This window comes from Rhinichthys klamathensis, unplaced genomic scaffold, assembly GCF_029890125.1.
Source record: "Rhinichthys klamathensis goyatoka isolate OS25496 unplaced genomic scaffold, OSU_Roscu_1.1 h1tg000029l_1, whole genome shotgun sequence".
NCBI classification, from domain to species: domain Eukaryota; kingdom Metazoa; phylum Chordata; class Actinopteri; order Cypriniformes; family Leuciscidae; genus Rhinichthys; species Rhinichthys klamathensis.
The window spans coordinates 3,041,751-3,065,355 of NW_026606579.1; the positions used below are offsets into that span (position 1 = coordinate 3,041,751).

Sequence of the window (23,605 nt, forward strand, 5' to 3'; positions counted from 1 at the left end):
AATTCTCGGTATTGCATTGGACTCTATGATCGGCGGAAGTAATCCAGCATCCTTAGACCTTCACCGGAAATACCGCCGTGCGCTCTGCTAACGCGTGCAGTGTGAAACCGGCGTAACTCATGTGTTCAGTGCTCCTGCTTACGGCTGCTCCTGACGAATACGATTATAGCTTTGAACCACTGTGATCGCAAACAATCCACTTCACAACCGTAGACTAAATTCAAATCTCCCGCTTGCCTTTGACACAGGTTCAAACAGCTAACCGTTGTGGTGAGCGGAACTAAGCAACGGAAAAGTATTGGCGGATAATTTGAATCTGCGTCATAGCGCGCGCGCGCGAGCACACACACACACAGTCGCACGCACACAAAGCCACACATTGTGTGCAGCAACGCAGATTTGGAAAAATATTCATAAAACACATAACATGAAATTAGGGGAGAATAATACAAATGATTATCAAAATGAGCACATTTGCAAGACAAGATTAAAATACGGTCTGAAAGATTTGCAAGACTTTATTGCTATACGACTATAAAGATTTTATATTTGCAAGACAAAATTTAAAAGACTGTTTGTATACCTACTGTATACAAATACAATTATTTAACCCTAAAGGGGTCATATAATGGTACATGCACTTTTACAAGTTGATTGTACTGAAATGTGTGTTGGCAGTGCCTGTACACAACCATCATATAATGATAAAAATCCATCCAGTGTTTTTGTTTTAATCTCCTTATATGTTTTCCCCTGCCTCAAATTGAGCCGTTCGTTTTTGTGACGTCAATAAAACGGACGCCCCTCCCGCGATTGTTGATTGACAGCTTGTGATTCAACACAGACCCGCCCTCGCTCGTCCTGTCAATCATAGTCCGCGCGCTCATTGTTGATATGCTGGAGCACTGTCTATGAGCAGAATGGCGTCTAAGCGATTGTGGTGTTCTGTTCTTGGGTGTAATAACGAACACAGCAGTCATTTTAATGTTCCTAAATCCGAACCGCTGAAGATACAGTGGCTGAGTTTGTTTTCGAAGGGAATATTCCCCACGAGCAACGTCAATGCTCTCATGTTTGCCGAATCATTTCTCACCAGACTGCTTTATAAACGAGGATCAGTATAAAGCTGGTTTTGCTGAGAAGCTGCACCTGAATAAAGGATCGGAACCTATTCGTCTTCCTGCTGAACCTTCAGAAGAACTAAAGTGAGTGTAACGTTTTATTAATCTTTATATTAATCTTTATATAATCTTTGCAAATCGCTAGCTGCACGCTTCACGATGAATGCGTCGGTTTACACTCAGGGTACATTACGGCATGTTTTCTATGTACAACGTTCTCAATATAATTCATAATCCCACGTTTATAATGAACAACGCGTGGTTATTGTGTTATTGTGTTACAAACGGTGTACACACAGAAAAGAGAGGCGGAGTGAGCAAAGCTCATGATCATTTAAAGTCATATGCACTGAAACGGCGTGCTGAAAACAGAGCTGTTTTTGACCAGGTAAAATAAGTGTTTTCTTACAATACTAATGAGAATTTTTAATTAAAGTATATTACAAACTTTTAATTTAGACCCTAAAGAATCACATTAGCTTGTACAAAAATGGCATTATATGACCCCTTTAAAACTCAGTTTGACACCCACATGCTTCATGATCTTCAAGGACAACATGGTAAATGACTGCTGATTTTTGCAGTTATACCTTATTTTCTTTGTTTTCTAATTTCACAGAAATAATCTGTAAAATATTACTGAATATTTAATGTAAAATTACACATACATAACCCTGTAAAAATACAGACAATTTCCTTTAAAAAACGGTAAAATTGATGTAAAACCAAAATACAAACAATTACCTGTAAATATAATAGTGGACCTTTAAATTACAGCAAAAATCTGTAAATTATGATCAACAATCTTCTGCTGAGCTTGAAACTGAATCTAAGAACTTGTTGTAGAACTTGTAATACTTCTGTTATTATATAAGACCTAATTATAAAAGATCTGCCGATGAACTGACGATCCGCTCATCTCTAGCTGGAGCACAATGACATCCCAGGTCTCAAAAACAGTCCTGCGCCTGCAGGCTGAGGACGTCCAGGCACTGAAAGAGGGAATTAACTTCAAGAAAAACCCAGAGAATGGCAAATGTTACATCATTTACAAAGTCAAAGACAAACTACGAGCGTGTAGAAACCAGTGCAAACACCAGGGTGGACTTTTCATTAAAGATATAGAGGACATGTCCAGGAGGTGAGTGAACCCAAACTCATTTCAACAGAAATAATAGTAAGAAGAAGAACACATAAAAAGGAATTTGCTGGGGGGAAAAGCAGGTGCGAGGATGTTTCTTTCGTTATTGGAACTGTGACATTCATTTTCTTTCGCCTGTACACATTAGGGTTGTGTAATAACTAAATAATTGTTTAATTGTGCAATAATTGTTTATGAAAGAATCATGTGACACTGCAGTAATGATGCTGAAAAATCATCTTCGCCATCACAGTTATAAATTACATATACTAAAATAGAAAACAATTCTTTAAATTGTAATAATAATTCAAAATTTTTCTGTTATTTTTTGATCAACCAAATGCAGCCTTGGTGAGCACAAGAGACACAAGTAATGTAAAATGCATTATTATTATTATTTAGCAGACAAACTGTCACGTGTTGAGTTTGTGCATTCATAAGTTTATTTTTTCCCTGTTTTTCTGTTCATGTCTAAATTTCTTTGTAAATCTTAGTTTGTTCTCTCCGTTTCTTTCTGTTTCTGTTCAGTTCTGTTCCGGTGTGTAATTAGCCATCTCTAGTGTTTTGTCTATTTAAACCCTGTGTTTCTTTCAGTTCATTGTCAGTTCTTCATGTTAAGGTTGTTCTGTTCCTGTGATTCTGTTTTGTGAAGATTTGAGTTGATTTCTAAATGAAGACTGCTATCCTGTTTCATCTCTTCTGCAACCAACACTGACACAGTGCAGGAAGATTTACAATTCAATATTGTAGAAGTATATAATAGGATTCATTAGATTGTGCTTGTGTGTTTGTGTAACAGCACAGTGCGCTGTAATAAACACTACTGGAAACTTAACGTGGCCACCATGGAGTATGTCAACCCTCCAGACAGCTTCATGCAAGATGAACTCGGTAAAATCATTGTTATTTAAAACTGCTACTGGAGAAATGGAATCTTTCCATTCCACAAAAGGGTCTTTATAGTGGAAAAGGTCTTTTAGACTTTTAAGAAAAGGTTCTTTTTAGAACTGTTCACTGAATGGTTCTTTAATGACATCGCCGTGAAAACCCCATTTTGGAACCTTTATATTTTTAAGAGTTTATAAACATTTGATGTCATTTTAATTCCCGCTAATAATTTTTAAAAGCTTAATACTGATAGGTGAAAGAACGTTTGTTGTTCATAACTTACCAGAACGTTAGTCAAATTGCTGAACATTAGTCAAATTGCTTTCATGTTAGCGAACTGATATCGTCTTGTCAGTATTTGTGTGTTGTGTGTGTGTGTGTGTGTAGAGGCAGTGCTGTCAGACACTGACGGTAGTTTAGAGCTGGTTGAGTTGAATCCTCCAGACCCCTGGACCGCAGAGCCGAGAGAAGCACAAGAGCTACACGCGGGAGAGATCACGGTAAATCCCACTCATCAATAATCCGCTCTGGTCAGAACATTCAGTCTGCCTCAGTCTAACCCTGGCTGCAACAGTCCATGTTATTGTATTGTTGCAAAAAATAAAAGAACTCAATACACTAACGCGCTGACTGACAGACAGACAGAGTAAGTGTGCACACAGTCACAGAAAGCAGAGTCTCTCATGCGATCGTGAGTTCAGTACTTCTTCACTCTTATTTCGCTTGGATGATCAAATATGCAATTATGTCCATCGTGTGGAGTATTCATGTAAACACAGCCGGTTATGTCTCAAGTGAAAGTAAACTTTTGGGTGTAAACTGTATCAGTATAATGGATCCGATTAGATCCTGCATCAACCAGCGTGTGTGCGTGTGGCAGTTTGCTGGCAACCTGCAGTATTCTCATATATAACAAAATAACGAAAAGTAAATAAAATGCCAAAGGAAAAAAGTGTCAGTAAAGACATTTATAATGTTAAAAAAATGCCTATAAACACTGTTTTTTTTACTAAACTTCTATTCATCAACGAATCCTAAAAAAAAATGTGTCATGATTTCCACAAAAAATGAAGGAGCACAAATGTTTTCAACATTAATAATAATAAATGTTTCTTGAGCAGCAAATCATCATATTAGAATGATTTCTGAAGGATCGTGTGGCACTGAAGACTGGAGTAATGATGCTGAAAATTCAGCTTTGATCACAGGAATAAATTACATTTTACAATATAATAGAAAACAGCTATTTTAAATTGAAAGTGAAGTGAAGTTCAATTTATCATGATTCTAACATGTTTTACCACATTGTTGGCATTGAAACACATTCAATCCATAAATACTCTCTGTGTGTGTTTGTTTCAGCTGACATACATCACGCACGCGTGTATGGAGCTTAAAGCGGGGAACAAGACGATGATGTTTGACCCGTGGCTCACTGGACCAGCGTTTGCCAGAGGCTGGTGGCTCGCTCATGAACCTCCATCTGATGCCATGGACAGACTCAGTCAGGCAGATCTCATTTACATCAGCCACATGCATTCAGATCACCTGAGGTTACAGTCTGATCCACCACAACACTTCAACTGCATATTTTATATTCCTTATATTATGCAAAAAAATATATATTTTGCATCTTTTTTTCTGTCAGCTACCCAACTTTGCGACGTCTTTCCAAAAAGCGTCCAGATATTCCCATTTATGTCGGAAACACTTCACGGCCGGTGTTCTGGTGAGACTCAACTCTACAGCAAACGACTTCACTTTTCTTTTTGGCATTGTGCTTTTCGAATCTTTATTTTTAAGAGTCATTTAAATTGCAGCTAATACTTTTGAAGCATAAAAATGACAAACATAAATTTTCTTCAGCTAAACCCCTTTTAACTAAAGGATATTAGTAGCATCTGTAGCATCTGACATTTTAAGTTACTATTTAATTTAACCGCACATTTGCATACTACTACTATAACAAAATAGACTATAACAAACACAAAATTGTAGGTCTGTTTAGTTTCATTGTGTTTTGGTTCTGAGTTCCCTGTGCTTAAAAGGGCACGTCTACACGACAACGATATGCTTAAAAAAGTTTTTCAGTTTTACAGACCATAGACAGTAAAAGGAAGGTACAGACGACACCATTTTCAAAACATCCCCATTCACACGGATCTGCAAAAACGACTAAAAACGCTGTATTCTGCTGCCATGCCATTAGATGCCGATGAAACACTATAGACTGACCACGTAATACGCATGTGCTTGACGTCATTGTCTTCAGAGAATTGAGACCATTTTTAAAAACTTGCACTTTGAAACCCGTTTTGAAAAGTTTGCGTTTTCAGGCACCCAAAACGCTGTTGTTGTGTAAATGAACGGCCAAAATACGCATAAAAAGTTTTACGTTTTTAGTTGAAAACGGTGTGTAAACAGGCCCTCAGTTTCCGTTGTTCCTAATTTACGCACCTGTTCTGCTTTCCGTTGATTAGTCATATAATATGTGCTTTATGACATGTTTAAAGCACATATTATATGCCTTATTCTGCATGACCATATTCTACATTCCTTAAGCCACCCAATACCTAAACTTAACAACTACCGAACTATTAGTTAGCAGTAATTAGGTGTTTATTGAGGCGAAAGTCATAGTTAGTAGTGAGAATTGGACCCTAAACTAAAGCGTGACCTTAGTTTTTAATTAACCCCTGTTTGGGAAACCCTGCTCTAGAGGAATCCTGCGATCCGGAGACCATCTGACTTGTAGAAAAACAGGTTGTTTGTGTTTTGTTGCAGGTATCTGGAGAAAAGTGGAGTGAATTTAACAAACATCAACGTGGTGCCGTTCGGGGTATGGCAGAATGTAAGTGATACGGTGGCTTTTTTTTCCCCTTTTGCTCTTTTTCACGTGTTCTACTTTTCTTGATCTCGGCTTTTGAATCATTTGAAAGGTCGATGATCACCTGAGATTTATGATTCTGATGGACGGAGTTCATCCTGAGATGGACACCTGCTTGATCGTGGAGTATAAAGGTATTTTGCTGCTCATTCAGACTGATTTTTCCTGTTTTTCCCTGTAAAGCTGCTTTGAAACAATCGTTATTGTATAAAGCACCAGGGGTGTAAAGTCCAGGGGTCAGAAAGTAAAAGTCCTGCCATATGTTTATTCCACCCATGAACTCAGCCAGCTGATTCACTAATTAGTTCTGTCTCCTGGCGGAAAAACTGCTATAAAGAGAAATAGAAAGAGTTTCGGTTGCATTCTTCTGCATTTACATCACATGGTATTGATAAAGTACATACAGGTCACATGAAGTCATCATGCATAATAACGGTCGTTAGGGACAAGTTCAGGTGTAGATAAACCACCAACACTTTCTTTCGTTCAAGGGTGTGAAAGTGTCACCCTCCATAAATATGTAAAGATAATACAGTAAGATAATGTTGAAATTGTTTCATGTAAATAGAAATGATGAATCGCATACAAACAGATTGTCTTCAACGGATAGTTTTTCTCCTCAATAAAGTGGCTAAAGCCCCTCAGAAATGCACAACATTGTTAATAGGTTGGACAAACTAAAAAATAAAAATAAAAAAACACCTTCCAAGGTCACATGATCCTGAATACGGTGGACTGCACCAGACCAAACAATGGACGTCTTCCCCACGGTGTTGACGTGATGATGAGCGACTTCGCTGGCGGCGCCTCCGGTTTCCCCATGACCTTCCACGGCGGCAAGTACACTGGTGAGTTACACACACCGAAGTCCCTTTAAGGCGAGTCAATTCACTCGGCGGCCATCTTTGAAACGCTATTTCAGTCATGCAAGTACAGCTCCTATATCTCTTTGGGGAAACATTAACTTTTCCAATTTACGAATACATTTTATATTTGAAATCACCAATTCAATCTGACAACATCTGTCTCATGACATTTTGTTTCTAAACGCTCAAATCATGACAAAAAACTGCATATTATAACTTAAGTGGAGTTGCTGGTCTCCACTAGACCAGCCAATGCACATGTGCAATCATAAGCATGCTTCTCAAAACACTGACAGTTTGTGTAGCAACTGAGCTTTCTGACGGCAGCTGCAGTGATGTGATGACTTTACCAATTGGCGATTGGCTCTTTTATTTAGAAGGCGGGATTTATTCCGCCATATTTTGCGTTGCACTTTCTCCCATTTATAGTAATGAATGCTATATCTAAAGTCTTTGTTACACATGCAGGTTTATTTTTTTCAAGGCAACTCTCCATTCTAATTCTAATTTTCTGACTTTGACAGAAAGCTGGAAGGCGGTTTTCATCAAGAATGAGAGGAAGAAACTGCTAAACTATAAGACTCAGCTGGTGAAATCCCTGCAGCCCAAGATCTACTGCCCGTTTGCTGGATACTTCACTGAAGCGCATCCTTCTGACAGGTGGATATTAATGCAATCTCTCATCACAAAACCTTTTAGATAGTTAGCTACTGTATACAAGAATGCATTTTCACATTTAATGAAAACATTAGTCAACACGAAACAACATTCACAAGCTATTTTAAGCATGTAGTGTGATGTCTGACTCAAACACATTACTATTACAATACTGTTCAAAGATTTATTTATTTTTTTGGAAAGTAATTAATATTTGTATTCAGCAAGGGCGGATTAAATTGATCAAAACTAACAGTGAAGATGTTTATAATAGAGACTTCTTTCAAAAACATAAAAAAAATATTAATTATGTACATAACAGTCATCAAAGTGTATTATGAAGTAACACTCGAACATGATTAACAGGTACATAAAGGAGACGAATATCAAGAACAGCCCAGAAGACCTGAACGAATCCGTCAGGAAGAGCTGTCCAAACACCTTAACCTGGACACCTTTACCCGGTTCTGTCCTGGATCTGGCCCTCGCGTTAAATGACACATCTAAAAGGTATCATGGCTTAATTAGCATTAGCATGTAGCGTTCCTATGGCTTAATTAGCATTAGCATGTAGCATTCCCGTGGCTTTATTAGCATTAGTATGTAATGTTCCCATGGCTTTATTAGCATTAGCATGTAATGTTCCCATGGCTTTATTAGCATTAGCATGTAATGTTGCCATGGCTTTATTAGCATTAGTATGTAATGTATGTTCCCATGGCTTTATTAGCATTAGCATGTAATGTTGCCATGGCTTTATTAGCACTAGCATGTAATGTTCCCATGGCTTTATTAACACTAGCATTTAGTGTTCTTTGCATTAACGTAGCATTCCCATGGCTTAATTAGTAATTTCATGTTCCCTTTCGTTGTCACTCCGAGTTCCGTCGGATGACGACGAATGGGGGTTTCGCTTAGAAAGCCAATCGACTTCGAGTACTTCAAAACGAGCCAATGGCAAAGAATGCCATGGGTCTGCGGAATTTGCATAGCGTAACTCCGCCTCACCTCGTGGGTATTTAAGGAGAACGCTGGCAGCAAATAGGCATGTTTTCGCTTCGGAGCCAAGGTGATCCTTCGTTCCACAAGCCATTCCTGAAATTTGTCAGTTCTTCAAACGAGCAAGATTCTCTGGTGTTGGTGTGACGGCGATCTTCGGCGAGCGCGCACTTCCTGCGTATCTGTCTGTGGTTCGACAGCGAGTGTGTTTCTCCCCGAGCGCTTCAACACAATCAGGTTTCTAATCTCACAAAAGAGCTTGTACGTGGCACGTCTTTTTAAAGATGCCTCGCCCGTGCACTTCTGGTTGCGGTAGGCTGGTTGACGACTCTGATGGGCACGAGTGGTGCATAGTGTGTTTGGGCATTGATCACGCTAGAGCAGCACTCGTGGATGATTCATGTTCTCTCTGTGGGAACATGACCATCGCAGCATTACGGTCAAGACTCGGTGATCTCGCAAGAGTGAGGGTCCCCTCATCCACACCCCGATCTACTGACTCTAGAAATAGAGCTAGTACTTCGGCTGGTGGCCAGGGTGATCTGAGGGTGACGGTTTGGAACCAAGCGCCGACTATTAGTCCGTGCCCAGCCGCACCCTCTCCAATGCTGCAACCCGTGAGTGTTCAGGGGATTCCGGCGAGATCATCTTCGGGTGTCCCGCGGGTTTCCTTTGGCGCTCCAGAGGAAGATGCCATGTCTATTGCAGCATCACAAGGTGGGGCGGAGTCTTCTGGAAGTGAAGACTCATCACAGCTGCCGCCTTCGGGTGTGACTACAGTTGTGCCAGAGTCAGATCCAGAGATGACGGCCATGCTGTCTCGAGCCGCCGCGAGCATCGGGTTAGAGTGGAACCCTCCGCCCTGTCCCGAGCGCTCGCGGCTGGATGACTGGTATTTGGGTCAGGCTGCGGACCCCCGTCCGCGTCAGGCCCCGATACCTTTCTTCCCGGACGTGCATGATGAGATCTCGAAGTCCTGGAAGACTCCCATGTCTTCCCGTGACCGCTCGATGATCTCATCCGCCTTTCCTCCCCTCGATGAGGCCGCTGCCCGTGGGTACACTGGGCTTCCCCCGGTCGAACGCTCTGTTGCGATGCAACTGTGTCCGCAGAGCGCTTCGTCTCGTGGTGAGCCAAAGCACCCATCCAAAGCCTGTAGGTACTCGTCTACATTAGTGGCGAAGTCCTACAGAGCTGCGGGACAGGCAGCCACCTCTTTGCATGCCATGGCCATTCTGCAGGTCTACCAGGCCCAGATGCTCAGGGACATGCACGAGGGTAGGACGGACCCAGGGCTCTTCAATGAGCTGCGCGCCGCCACCGACCTTGCTCTCCGAGCGACGAAGGTGACCGCACGCTCCCTGGGTTTGGTGATGTCCACAGCCGTGGTCCAGGAGAGACATCTTTGGCTTAATCTTGCCGATATGAAGGATGCTGAGCGGTCCCGGCTGCTCGACACCCCCATATCGCAAGATGGCCTTTTCGGCGGTGCAGTCGAGGACTTCGCCCAACAGTTCTCGACTGCGCAGAAACAGACTGAGGCGATTAAGCATATTCTGCCCCGACGGCCCGCTGCTGCCTCCACCCAGCCGACCGGGCAGAGTACTCAGTCTGTTCGCCGCCGAGGGCGCCCTCCTGCGACTCCCGCCCCTCCCGCCCGGCCCAAGCAGCAGCCTCCATCCGGGCCCGGTCGCGGAGGAAGTCGCAAGAAGGCGCCCCAGCCCTCTCCAGCCCCGCCCCCCGCTAAACGCCGGGCCAAGCGGCGCTCCTGAGACGGGCTGCTCAGGGATGACGTGTTTTTCTCAGGAGGTGGTAGCAGGACCACTCCTTCCCCCGGTGGAGGGCCGGGGGAGAATCTTTTGTTCTCCACTCCCCGCTGCTCACCCACGGGTGGGCAGCACCCTAATGTGGTTAAAGAAAGAAATAACACGTTCATCCCTGAGCACACAGAGTTCTTGGACGACACGGTGCGCCGCCCCCGGGCCGTGCACCCCTCGTCCTCCTCTGTCCCAGAGCCGGATGACAGTGCGCGCCGTCCCCGGACCGTGCCGCTCTCATCCCCCTCTGTCGCCAGACCCCTGGCAGAGCAGACCCCCGTGGAACGTTCGTCCTTCCCTGGTCTGCTCTGTCAGGACGCGGTCTATGACTGTACCCCCACATCGGGCCGCTATGCCGTCCACGTCTGGGTCAGTCATACCGCCTCGCTGCCCCACCGACGGGAAGTCTGTGGTTCGCATGACCCCGCTGGTTCAGTCCTTGGGAGCTTGGCTAGAGCTTCCCAACCTGTCCCGCTGGGTCGCACGAACGATCAGGCTCGGCTACGCGATTCAGTTCGCGCGGTCTCCTCCCCGCTTCAGGGGAGTCCGCTCCACTTTGGTCGGTGGCAATGCCCCTATCATGAGAGCGGAGGTTGCTACCCTGCTGGCGAAGGGTGCGATCGAGACTGTCCCTCCAGCCGAAATGAAGACCGGCTTCTACAGCCCGTATTTCATTGTCCCGAAGAAAACCGGTGGGTTACGGCCAATCCTGGACCTGCGCGTTCTGAACCGCTCCCTTCACAGGCTGCCGTTCAAGATGCTCACCGCCAAACGCGTTTTCGAATGTGTGCGGCACCAGGATTGGTTTGCAGCGATCGACCTGAAGGACGCATACTTTCATGTCTCCATTCTCCCTCGACACAGACCGTTCCTTCGGTTTGCTTTCGAGGGTCAGGCATATCAGTACGCAGTTCTCCCATTCGGGCTAGCCCTGTCCCCTCGCGTCTTTACGAAGGTCGTCGAGGCAGCCCTTGTTCCCCTCCGGGAACACGGGGTTCGCATTCTGAACTATCTCGACGACTGGCTGATTCTAGCTCACTCTCGAGATCAGCTTTGCGAACACAGGGACTTGGTACTCCGCCATGTAGCCCGTTTGGGCCTTCGGGTCAACTGGGAGAAGAGCAAACTTTGCCCCGCGCAGAGGATCTCTTTTCTCGGTATGGAGATCGACTCGGTCGCCATGTCCGCGCAGCTTACGAGCGAGCGCGCGCAGTCACTGCTGACTTGCCTGAGACAGTTCGAGGGCAAGAGTGCGGTTCCACTGAAACTTTTTCAGAGGCTCCTGGGGCATATGGCATCTGCAGCCGCGGCACCGCCGCTCGGATTGCTTCATATGAGACCGCTTCAGCTTTGGCTTCGCGACCGAGTCCCGAGGTGGGCATGGCAACACGGCACGCTCCGAGTACCAGTTACTCCGACCTGCCGTCAGACCTTCACCCCGTGGGGGAACCTCAGCTTTCTACGGGCAGGAGTGCCTCTGGAACGAGCTTCTCGGCATGTTGTTGTAACGACAGATGCCTCCACCACGGGCTGGGGTGCCATGTGCAATGGACGTGCTGCCGCGGGCTCCTGGATAGGACCCCACCGCTTATGGCACATCAATTGCCTCGAGTTGCTGGCTGTACAGCTCGCCCTGCGCCGCTTCCGAGCCGTGCTCTCGGGCCAGCATGTACTAGTCCGATCAGACAATACCGCGACTGTAGCGTACATCAACCGTCAAGGTGGTCTGCGCTCTCGCCGTATGTCGCAACTCGCCCGCCACCTCCTATTTTGGAGTCAGAAGCATCTGAGGTCGCTTCGTGCCATCTATATTCCAGGAGCTCTGAACTGTGCAGCCGACGAGCTCTCACGGTTTCAGCCCCTCCCGGGAGATTGGCGACTCCATCCCCAGTCGGTTCAGCTGATTTGGGACCAGTTCGGGGACGCACAGATAGATCTGTTTGCCTCTCACGACTCGACCCATTGCGCCCTGTATTATTCCCTGACCGAGGGCACGCTCGGCACGGATGCACTGGCGCACAGCTGGCCGCGGGGCCGCAAGTATGCGTTTCCCCCAGTGGGCCTCCTTGCGCAGACCCTGCGCAAGGTCAGGGAGGACGAGGAGCAGGTCACCTTGGTAGCGCCGTACTGGCCCACCCGGACCTGGTTCTCCGAACTTGTACTCCTCGCGACAGCACCTCCTTGGCCAATTCCTCTGAGGAAGGACCTCCTTTCTCAGGGACGGGGCACCCTATGGCACCCTCGTCCCGATCTTTGGAACCTCCACGTGTGGCTCCTGGATGGGACGAGGCAGGTTTGAGTACCCTGCCACCAGCGGTGGCGGCTACCATCACTTCCGCCAGAGCGTCGTCCACGAGACACCTCTACGCGTTGAAGTGGAACCTCTTCGTCAGCTGGTGCTCTTCTCGCCGAGAAGAGCCCCGGAGTTGTTCGATCAGTGTTGTGCTTTCCTTTCTTCAAGAAGGGTTGGAGCGAAGGCTGTCTCCCTCCACCCTTAAGGTCTATGTTGCCGCTATTGCCGCACAGCATGACCTTATAGAAGGTAAGTCTTTGGGGAAGCATGACCTGATCGTCAGGTTCCTGAGAGGAGCGAGGAGACTGAATCCTCCTCGCCCTCCTCTCGTACCCTCTTGGGACCTCGCAGTGGTCCTAACTGCCCTGCGCAGTGCTCCCTTTGAGCCTTTGCAGTCAGTCGAGCTAAGCTTCCTATCTATGAAGACGGCGCTTCTGACTGCATTGGCCTCCGTTAAGAGGGTAGGGGACCTGCACGCATTCTCCGTTGACGAAGCGTGCCTGGAATTCGGGCCGGCGTACTCTCACGTGATCCTGAGACCCCGGCTTGGATATGTGCCCAAGGTTCCTACCACTCCCTTTCGGGACCAGGTGGTGAACCTGCAAGCGCTGCCCCAGGAGGAGGCAGACCCAGCCTTGGCACTGCTCTGTCCAGTACGTGCTCTTCGCATCTATGTAGACAGAACGCAGTGTTTCAGGACCTCAGACCAGCTCTTTGTCTGTTATGGTGGGAAGCTGAAGGGAAAGGCTCTCTCCAAGCAAAGGTTGTCTCACTGGATAGTGGACGCCATTGCTTTGGCATACCAGCAGCAAGGTCGACCGTGCCCCCTTGGTGTGACTGCCCACTCCACCCGGAGTGTGGCATCCTCTTGGGCTCTAGCGCATGGCGCCTCGCTAACAGACATCTGCAGAGCTGCAGGCTGGGCGACACCTAACACATTCGCCAGATTCTACAATCTCCGAGTGGAGCCTGTGTCCTCTCATGTACTCGCTTCAACCAGCTAGTACCGGACCCGCTCAGGTGTCTTCGCTTGCTCGCCATTCCACTCTACGGACTGGGTACGTGCGACATTCTCCTCAGGTGAGCTTCTCCGAAAGCCCTGAGTTCCTCCAGCACTCCTGACGTCGGCGCCAGTGTCTCTTGCCTGCGCGTCGGCTAGGTGCCTCCCGTGTGCATGGTACCTCCCGGAGCTACCCCCACATGTGTATTCCCACTGTAAGCCTCTCTGAGCATGTGTCTTTCCCTTGGCAAGCCACCTTGCCACCCCTGGGGTTGAAATATTCCACCTGCGGCTGGACACCCCAGTGATTCCCCATATGCATCCCTCGGGTCATATGTGTATTCTTAAGTCCCCCCCTCTGGGTTGGCAGTAATTGCATACTTCCCTAAAAGATCTGGGATATGCTCCCCAGTGTACCTTGGTATTCCTGTGTTAAATAGGAGTCCTTCGTCCGTGCTAGTCTCACGACAGGGATCTCAGATTTACGCAGGGCACTGGAAGACAGCTGGGAAGGTGGCGTGATTAGACTGGTATCCCCATTCGTCGTCATCCGACGGAACTCGGAGTGACAACGAAAGGGAACGTCTCGGTTACGGATGTAACCCTCGTTCCCTGAGTAGGGAACGGAGACGTTCCATCTGTCTGCCACTTCCGCTGTACCGCGGGGATCGCCTGAGCTCAGTCTTGGCTCCTCAGCGAAGAAAACATGCCTATTTGCTGCCAGCGTTCTCCTTAAATACCCACGAGGTGAGGCGGAGTTACGCTATGCAAATTCCGCAGACCCATGGCATTCTTTGCCATTGGCTCGTTTTGAAGTACTCGAAGTCGATTGGCTTTCTAAGCGAAACCCCCATTCGTCGTCATCCGACGGAACGTCTCCGTTTCCTACTCAGGGAACGAGGGTTACATCCGTAACCGAGACGTTTCTTTTATTTGATGTAACAAAAATATTTTTTAGGCTTTTAGTTTTAGTTAACCATAATAACCAAGCATGATTGATTTAATTATGCATTTTATAAATGCATATTCAACAGTAAATGTGTAATCTGTAAACGTTTTTTTTTTGTAAACATATTGACTGTAGTCTCTGACATTGTTTTTTTTACCTTTTTACGTTTATTGTTTATAGTTTTTGAGCATGCATCTGTTTAATTTTGATTTGAGAATTATGTTATGATCATATTCATATATGCATGTAGCATGAGCCTCTGTAATTATGTCTGCCTGTTTTTCATTTTCTTTTCTGGTTTTAATATCATAACCATAGGAGTGCCATCACTGAACCGCCCAGCGGTACAAAGATCTATAAGGACAGTTGGGACTTTGACTTGTATGTGGATGAACTGAATGCTTCCATTTCAGCTGAAATCTTTAAACACAAAAGCTGGATCCAGTACTATTATAACTGGGCAGGATTTAAAGGCTACAATCTGGTCATTCGGGTAAAAAATATTTTTTATAGCCAAACGGCAGGTGGATCTCACACATACACAAACAAACACAGATGAACTCTAACACTGAGTGTTTTCCCATCAGGTCATAGAGACGGATGATGATTTCAAGCCTCTGGATGGAGGTTACAACTATCTGGTGGACTTTCAGGACCTTTCTTTCCCAGACACGCGCCCGGAGAGAGATCACGCGTACGAGGAGGTGACCTGACTCAAGTCCTGTAGCACAGGCTGTGTTGATGAGATCTGCACTGATTCTAATACATGAAACGTGTGTGTTTAGATTAAGAACAGAGTGGGCGTGATGAGACACGTGGTTTTGAACGGGCTGCTATGGGACGATCTGTACATCGGCTTCAATAACAGAATGAGTCGAGATCCTGATGTTTACCACCACAAGTAAAATACAATCATCACAATATGAAAAGGAAAAATGCATAAGAGCGTATAAGTGATGAATCAATTGGAATTATCAAGTTTGGGATTTTATTCAGTTTTAAATGATTGCATATAATTTCATATTTAACAGGGTTTTTTTTTTTTAAATCAATTAACTAAAACTAAATCCAATAAATTATCCCAAGATGGAATGGAACCCCTGAAAGGTTCTATATATGAAGTGCCTGACGGAACCATTGAAGGTTCTAAATAGAACCTTTTCTTCTAAGAGTGTATGAAGGTTTTAACGTAAAAACAAAAACAAAACAAAAAACAAGCGTATATATATATATTGTTTTAGTTGAACTAATTAACTTATTTAATTTCTAATTTTAATTTCTGAAATTTATATTTTATTTCAGATTTATTTTAATTAATAAAAAACTATTTGTGTTAGTGTTAACACTAGATTGTTTTATTTGTTAACATGAGATAACTACATTAGTTAACATGAAGAATAAACAATAGCATTTATCAATCAGTTCATGTTAATCTCAATATTTACTACTATATTTTTCTAATCAAAAGTTGTATCAGTTAACATTAGTTGAACATGAACATTTTAACCAACATTAACATTAACAAATGTTACTAAATGCTGTTATTGTGCTGTTATTTAATGTATGTATGTAATGTATATTTGTTTTTGTTAGTTAATGCATTCACTAATGTTAACAAATGAAATCTTATTTTTAAGTTTTACCATTTTAGTTTAAGTTAACAATAACAACGCTGACGACCACTTTGCTAACATGACGACAAAAACATTTCAGATCAGAGAAAAACCAGCAGTGGCATTCATGACTATTAAAGGTTGTATCAGTGATTTCAGGCCCAAAAATAAATGTCTAATCTTTCCTAACGATCCGCTAGCTGCCCGCCCCATAAGCATGCCGTCCAAAAACCGCGTCTCTGTAGGCAGCGTAGGCTCTGAGATCTGCACACAAAAACAAATGTGTAGAACCACCACTCAAAACCAAAATAAACAGTGTTCCAACCAATCACTGACAGGGGCGGGTGTTGTGAGGTTTTGCGCTCGTGCACGGCTGGACGCGAAATCGGAGCAACACCCGCCCCTGTCAGTGATTGGTTGGAACACTGTTTATTTTGGTTTTGAGTGGTGGTTGTACACATTTGTTTTTGTGTGCAGATCTCAGAGCCTAGGCTGCCTACAGAGACGCGGTTTTTGGACGGCATGCTTATGGGGCGAGCAGCTAGCGGATCGTTAGGAAAGATTAGACATTTATTTTTGGGCCAGAAATCACTGATACAACCTTTAATAGCATTTGTTTTTCACTGGCAGGTTCTGGAATCACTTTCAGACGGAGCTGCCACTATCAGGGCCAGACTGGCATCATTTCCTTCAGACCGCCAGTGAAACAATGGCGACCATGGACTGTAAAAAAAGACTCTCTTCGCAGTACTTTGGGATACATCTGTTAGATTTTGCTGTATTTGGCCGAGCAGTGGTTTGGGTGGCTCGCCAATGTATCAGATTTCTCCGATACATAAAATAAGTAAGTTTGACCAGAGTTCTTGTGGGGAGAAGAATTTATTGAAGGTTTGTAGTGTAGCAGTCCTTCAGCTGTGATGTTCGCATGTCGCCCTCAACAATCTTACATGAAACCTGTTAGGACCTCCCACAGGAGATCGATCTAACTTGTTAATCCACTCTGAGCAATACTGATTCTTTTTATTCATACACACCAATCACTTTCTATGGGCCATTCATCTGTATGGGCCATTTGGCACTCACCTTTGCAGGAATTGTTTTTCTATTGAGATGTGATTTTACTGTTTCCAGACTGCCAATCAAATTATCTTCCTTTCACCAGCAGATTTTGTTTTATTGAAAGTTATTATATAACCACCAAAATCCACTTAAAATCCCTATATGGAACAATAGATTTATTGTTTCTAAATATAAGTCTGAGTCTCTATGTGTTCTTGAGTGGCTTGAAAAGGGTATTTGGTCAGTTCTTCATTTAATAGATGAAGATGGGAGATTGTTAACTTTTAAAGACTTTTGTACTAAATATAACTTACAATGTGAACGCAAACATTTTGAGCATGTCTTAAATGCCATTCCAAAAAGCTTTATAAATCTTGCACAAAACACTTCTGTCAACATGCCTGATGGATCTTCTTGTGAACTCCCATTCCTTTCTCTTCAATGGTAATGACCTTCCCAACAAACTTATCCACTCTTGTTTCAATTCTATATTATATCCGACACTTCTGAATAAAAACTGTGTTTTGCAAGCTTATGATAAACCATATTAAAAAATTGTGAACACAGTATATTAGCTTTCCAGTGGCTCCTATAAAGCTAAGGAAACTCATTTTAAAATATTCAATGGGGTATTGCCGTCACGTGAATTTTTGAGACAACGGTTTAATTTTTAAGGAAATGCCTATTTTTTGTCAAGTTGACAAACTTGTGTTTCTTCAGGGTCTGAGTATCAGATGCATAATCTATGGAGAGATGCTTCAGTCTATCTGTAGCCTATATAGGAAATTACTTAGACTATATGTGTTCTTAGCCAATCAGAAACTGCAACCTGAAGCAAGGACGTATAGCTTAGATCTTGGGCCCTGTCCCAAATGGCGCACTTCATGCGGACTTTCGGTCTCGTGGACTTAAATTGCGCGTGCTCGCCGAGTCTACGAGTCCGTAGGCCGTCCCATTTAGCATTTTAACGCTCTGAAGTGTGCTCAGCAGCGCCCCCTTTGTACCCTTGAAGCGGTCTTCCGCGAAGCTCGCATAGATGCAGGCTCCACGCACTTTAACTACCCAGGAATCCTTGCGAAAGGCCAATCAGAAGACGGATGGGAGGAGATTTCGCTCACGGACAATTGTTAACATGGCTGAGAAGAAAATATTTAAGTGCAATTATCATTACGGTTTTTATGACAAGTTTATACAAACATTATGATCATCAACCAGTGGTTGATGACTCAAACATAAGCTAATAATAGTGAGCTGAATAATACGATCGCATTATGATTCATTAAATAAATAGAACAGGGCTTTACTGAGTCATATGTAAACACAACAACAATAGCATATTTCCCCGAGCTCCTGTCAGACAGTCTTCCTGTTTCCGGCGTGACGATCGAGTCTGTCCCAAAAACACCTCTCAATGCGCCCTCGCGGACTCGCGCTAAGGGCCCTATAGGTCTGCACTACATGACGTCACCAAAGTGTGGACTCTGAGGAAGTCCACAAGTCTGGAGTGTGCCATTTGGGACAGGGCCTTGGTGAAGGGTATAACTGCTGTGATTATTGTCACTGTAAGGGGGGGGGGGGGGGGGGTGGGTCTTGTGAGTCTTGAAGCTGACTTCTGCTGACGAAACTGCAAACTATCTTCAGATAGTAAAGCAAATCTTTTGCTTTTTGCTCTGCAAAATCTTTTCTTTAATTTATTATACTTCTAGTATTATGGTTCTGGGTCTTTAACCGTTTACCCCTAACATATGTTTATCTGGAATACTTGATTCTATGCACAAATAATTTTGCATAATGGTGAAAAACAGTATGATTGTTTGTTTTCATCTTCAGTTTTGCAAACATGATTGCACGATAAAAACTATTTTTGTGGTAGAGATGCCAAACTCATAAATCATATTAAATTCTTCATCCATTGCATTTACTCGAGTTAACCTGGTGAAAACCAGGGTGAGAAGGGGGAAGTGGTTTAACCCACAATGCAGTGCGGTATGAAACCGATGTGAGGTTTTGACTTGTTTTTGTTATAAAAATAGTTCCTCAGATGCTCTTTAAAAAAAAGCAGAAGTGAGTTAGGGCTATGTTCACACACCACTGACAGGAAACTTCTCCATCGTCTGTCAAACTCAGTGATGAGTGACTTTATTCACGTCGTTCTGATTTGTGTCACCGTTCTCCTGAAAGCGGTTTCCAGCGAGCCCTTCTTTGATATCACGGATCCAGAGTTTATTAAGGAATGTGTGACAGAACACAATATGGGCCGCATCAACGTGAATCCATCAGCCAGCAACATGCGCTACATGGTAGGCTAAATATGAGATGTTTCTGATGGAGTTGAACATGGTAAGATGTGTTAGACGGAGCTGAAGTCATGTGTGTGTATTTTTTTCTTCAAGACTGCTCCTAGTCCGCATATGTAAAACAAACTACAATAGACATCAGTGTTGTTTTAATAATATTTATATAATTATAGTATTTATTGATCACTTTTAGTTTCAGACTTCTAGTATCAGTGTTGTTTTAGTATTATTATTATATTACAGTATTTATTCATATTTTGAATTATCTTTTCAAATGAGCTTTTCAGTATCCGACCAATTCCTCATAAAACCTGTTATATAATTTTTTCTCATGCAATTTCCTGTTTCATGCATGTACTGGTGGTAAAGAAAAAAAAAAGCCTATGTTGATTTGTTGGTCTTGGCTGGTTTAAGTTCTCCCAGCCTTAAAAGTAGAACATTAAACCAGCAAACCATTTTGAGGCTGATTTATGAGCAAAATGAACAGAATTTCCCAATAGATGCAAAGGCATGAATGTGTACAGTGCAGATTGCATGTGGGTCTATGGATCTGTCATAAGCTTACAACATTAATCACAAACGAAGCCATAATAAGTGTGTGTGTGTGTGTGTGTGTGTGTGTGTGTGTGTGTGTGTGTCCAGACGTGGGATGAAGGGCTGGCGGTGACGGCGCGGGCCTGGGCGAGATTCTGTCTCTTTAAACATAACATTCACCTTAAGGATGCGGGAAGGGTGCACCCAACGTTCACTTCTGTGGGTGAAAACATCTGGGCTGGAGCTCCGTACACCCATTTCAACGTGAAATCTGCAATTAAGTCATGGGTAGACGAGGTCCAAGATTACGATTACAGTCAGAATCAGTGCTCAAAAGTGTGCGGTCACTACACACAGGTAAACACTCCGATCTAAAGCTCAACCAAACACTCATGTGTTCAAACACAAGTGAATAAGCCCTCTCTGTATCGCTTGTTTTCTGCACGTAAAGGTTGTTTGGGCAGACACGTACAAGGTCGGTTGTGCCGCGCAGGCCTGTCCAAACGGTGTGGCTGAAACGTCTTTCTCAACAAGGCCAGGAATCATATTTGTGTGCAACTATGCAACAGCGTAAGTATGAAAACCACATTGGCAGGAGTGGTGAATTATGTTTTAGTGAAGCATGTTTTCGTACTGTTTGCACACAACAAAATTGTTTTCAACAGGGGAAATTATGAAGGTGTTGCTCCATACAGAACAGGGTCACCGTGCAGTGGATGTGGCAAGGAGACGTGTGAAAACAAACTCTGTCGTAAGTGTCAGTAATAAACATACTCCTCCTTTCCAACAACCGCTTTACTTCACATCTCTCTCGTTCTTTCACAGGAAACTCAACCCGTGATGCACCGCAGAGTAAGACAAGCCCTGATCTCTCAATCTGAATACACAGAAAACATGTTCACTTCACACACACAATTATAAATGTCTGAGTGTCATCGCAATACAGCAAGTTCCTGTGTCTGTGCACAAATGCTTTTGATGGCGGAAGCTGATTATGTGGCATTAAACCATAAAAAACAAGATTTCATAAATATGCATTAAATAGGATGAATATACACTCTTAAAGATAAAGAATCCATGGGTGTTTCCATGAAGAACCTTTATTTGACCTTTGAGAGAATGAAACCACTTAAACAACTAATATTTGGAGACACTAAAACTAGACTAAATCATATTTCCGATGTTTATGCATTTACAAAAACTTAAAAAAAAATTATTTCTGTTTACAATTCTGGTTCACTAACAAAATCTTGGTTCTGAAGCAGAACTAGTTGAGAATCACTGCGAATGCAACGGCTTTCAGACATTTGTAAGAGCGACTGGAGTGTTGTGGGCGGTTATGATTATCTTTTCAACAGCCTCCTGCTATTAAAGTCCTCTAATTAATAAGTGTGTTTGTGTAGGTTATAGGTGGACTCCTGACTGGGACCCTGTGCTGTCATCCTGTGGCTCCTTCTGCCTGTCGGTTGTGATGATCAGATTCATATCTGTCCTGCTCATATTTGCCAGCGTTTACTATCTGAATTGCCATCATAACCTGTTTGCATACGAGTGAAACAGCTTGAACTCAACTGCAAAAACATTGTCACATTCAGACAATGCCACATTTCCACTGGGACAGGGAGGAATATTAACTCTCTGATGCACATTTTATGCATTGCAATTACATTAAAAGAGTAATTAAGAAGAAAATTATGCATTAAAGGGGTGGTTCGGAATTTTGGACATTGGGCCTCATTTCCAAGTGAGCCTTAGTGTTATTTATCAGTAGAGACTTTTTTTTTTTTTAAATTCATCCAGTCGTCCCAGTTGCGTAATTGGCCGATGCTAGGCTAGTACGAATCAATGGTATCAGTTTAGCATGCCATTAAAACAGTTTTACCCACTCCACAGTACACTAAAAGCAAATCAACTAAAACGCCAGACTATCAAAGTAAGTGTCTGTTGAGAGAATAATGTTAGAAATCAAACTATCCTTTTCATCGCATTGCAATAGTTATATTGTTTTACCTATATTTATTAGCACAGTCTACAGCAGCGGCGGAGTGATATGTCCTATGCAACCGAGAGAGTCGGTCCACACGACAATCACGCAAGTGTATTTACCTGCCGCTGACACTCATCACTACAGAAACAGAGTATAATTTATGATATACAGGTCCTTCTCAAAAAATTAGCATATTGTGATAAAGTTCATTATTTTCCATAATGTAATGATAAAAATTAAACTTTCATATATTTTAGATTCATTGCACACCAACTGAAATATTTCAGGTCTTTTATTGTTTTAATACTGATGATTTTGGCATACAGCTCATGAAAACCCAAAATTCCTATCTAAAAAAATTAGCATATTTCATCCAACCAATAAAAGAAGTGTTTTTAATAATAAATAAAAAAAGTCAACCTTCAAATAATTATGTTCAGTTATGCACTCAATACTTGGTCGGGAATCCTTTTGCAGAAATGACTGCTTCAATGCGGCGTGGCATGGAGGCAATCAGCCTGTGGCACTGCTGAGGTGTTATGGAGGCCCAGGATGCTTCGATAGCGGCCTTAAACTCATCCAGAGTGTTGGGTCTTGCGTCTCTCAACTTTCTCTTCACAATATCTCACAGATTCTCTATGGGGTTCAGGTCAGGAGAGTTGGCAGGCCAATTGAGCACAGTAATACCATGGTCAGTAAACCATTTACCAGTGGTTTTGGCACTGTGAGCAGGTGCCAGGTCGTGCTGAAAAATGAAATCTTCATCTCCATAAAGCTTTTCAGCAGATGGAAGCATGAAGTGCTCCAAAATCTCCTGATAGCTAGCTGCATTGACCCTGCCCTTGATAAAACACAGTGCACCAACACCAGCAGCTGACATGGCACCCCAGACCATCACTGACTGTGGGTAATTGACACTGGACTTCAGGCATTTTGGCATTTCCTTCTCCCCAGTCTTCCTCCAGACTCTGGCACCTTGATTTCCGAATGACATGCAAAACTGAGCAACAGTCCAGTGCTGCTTCTCTGTAGCCCAGGTCAGGCGCTTCTGCCGCTGTTTCTGGTTCAAAAGTGGCTTGACCTGGGGAATGCGGCACCTGTAGCCCATTTCCTGCACACGCCTGTGCACGGTGGCTCTGGATGTTTCTACTCCAGACTTAGTCCACTGCTTCCGCAGGTCCCCCAAGGTCTGGAATCGGTCCTTCTCCACAATCTTCCTCAGGGTCCGGTCACCTCTTCTCGTTGTGCCGTGTTTTTTGCCACACTTTTTCCTTCCCACAGACTTCCCACTGAGGTGCCTTGATACAGCACTCTGGGAACAGCCTATTTGTTCAGAAATTTCTTTCTGTCTTACCCTCTTGCTTGAGGGTGTCAATGATGGCCTTCTGGACAGCAGTCAGGTCGGCAGTCTTACCCATGATTGCGGTTTTGAGTAATGAAACGGGCTGGGAGTTTTTAAAAGCCTATTTTAATCTTTTGCAGGTGTTTAGAGTTAAT

The 23,605-nt window shown here is 43.8% G+C and overlaps 2 protein-coding genes across 2 annotated transcripts; both read left to right on the top strand.

The window, feature by feature from the left end:
- Window positions 1–2,046: 2,046 nt before the first annotated feature.
- On the top strand, window positions 2,047–18,017 carry LOC130080104 (cytidine monophosphate-N-acetylneuraminic acid hydroxylase-like). Its single transcript, XM_056245401.1, has 15 exons — window positions 2,047–2,262; window positions 3,062–3,153; window positions 3,538–3,650; window positions 4,513–4,703; window positions 4,799–4,879; window positions 5,935–6,001; window positions 6,090–6,171; window positions 6,748–6,885; window positions 7,428–7,563; window positions 7,927–8,070; window positions 14,937–15,111; window positions 15,206–15,322; window positions 15,404–15,519; window positions 16,862–16,996; window positions 18,011–18,017. Exons 1-15 carry the CDS (start codon window positions 2,057–2,059, stop codon window positions 18,015–18,017), a joined length of 1,800 nt encoding a protein of 599 aa, XP_056101376.1. The 5' UTR covers window positions 2,047–2,056.
- Window positions 18,018–19,380: 1,363 nt separating this feature from the next.
- On the top strand, window positions 19,381–21,676 carry LOC130080017 (GLIPR1-like protein 1). Its single transcript, XM_056245285.1, has 6 exons — window positions 19,381–19,590; window positions 20,230–20,478; window positions 20,573–20,691; window positions 20,787–20,872; window positions 20,947–20,973; window positions 21,525–21,676. Exons 1-6 carry the CDS (start codon window positions 19,420–19,422, stop codon window positions 21,674–21,676), a joined length of 804 nt encoding a protein of 267 aa, XP_056101260.1. The 5' UTR covers window positions 19,381–19,419.
- The last annotated feature ends 1,929 nt before the right edge of the window (window positions 21,677–23,605 follow it).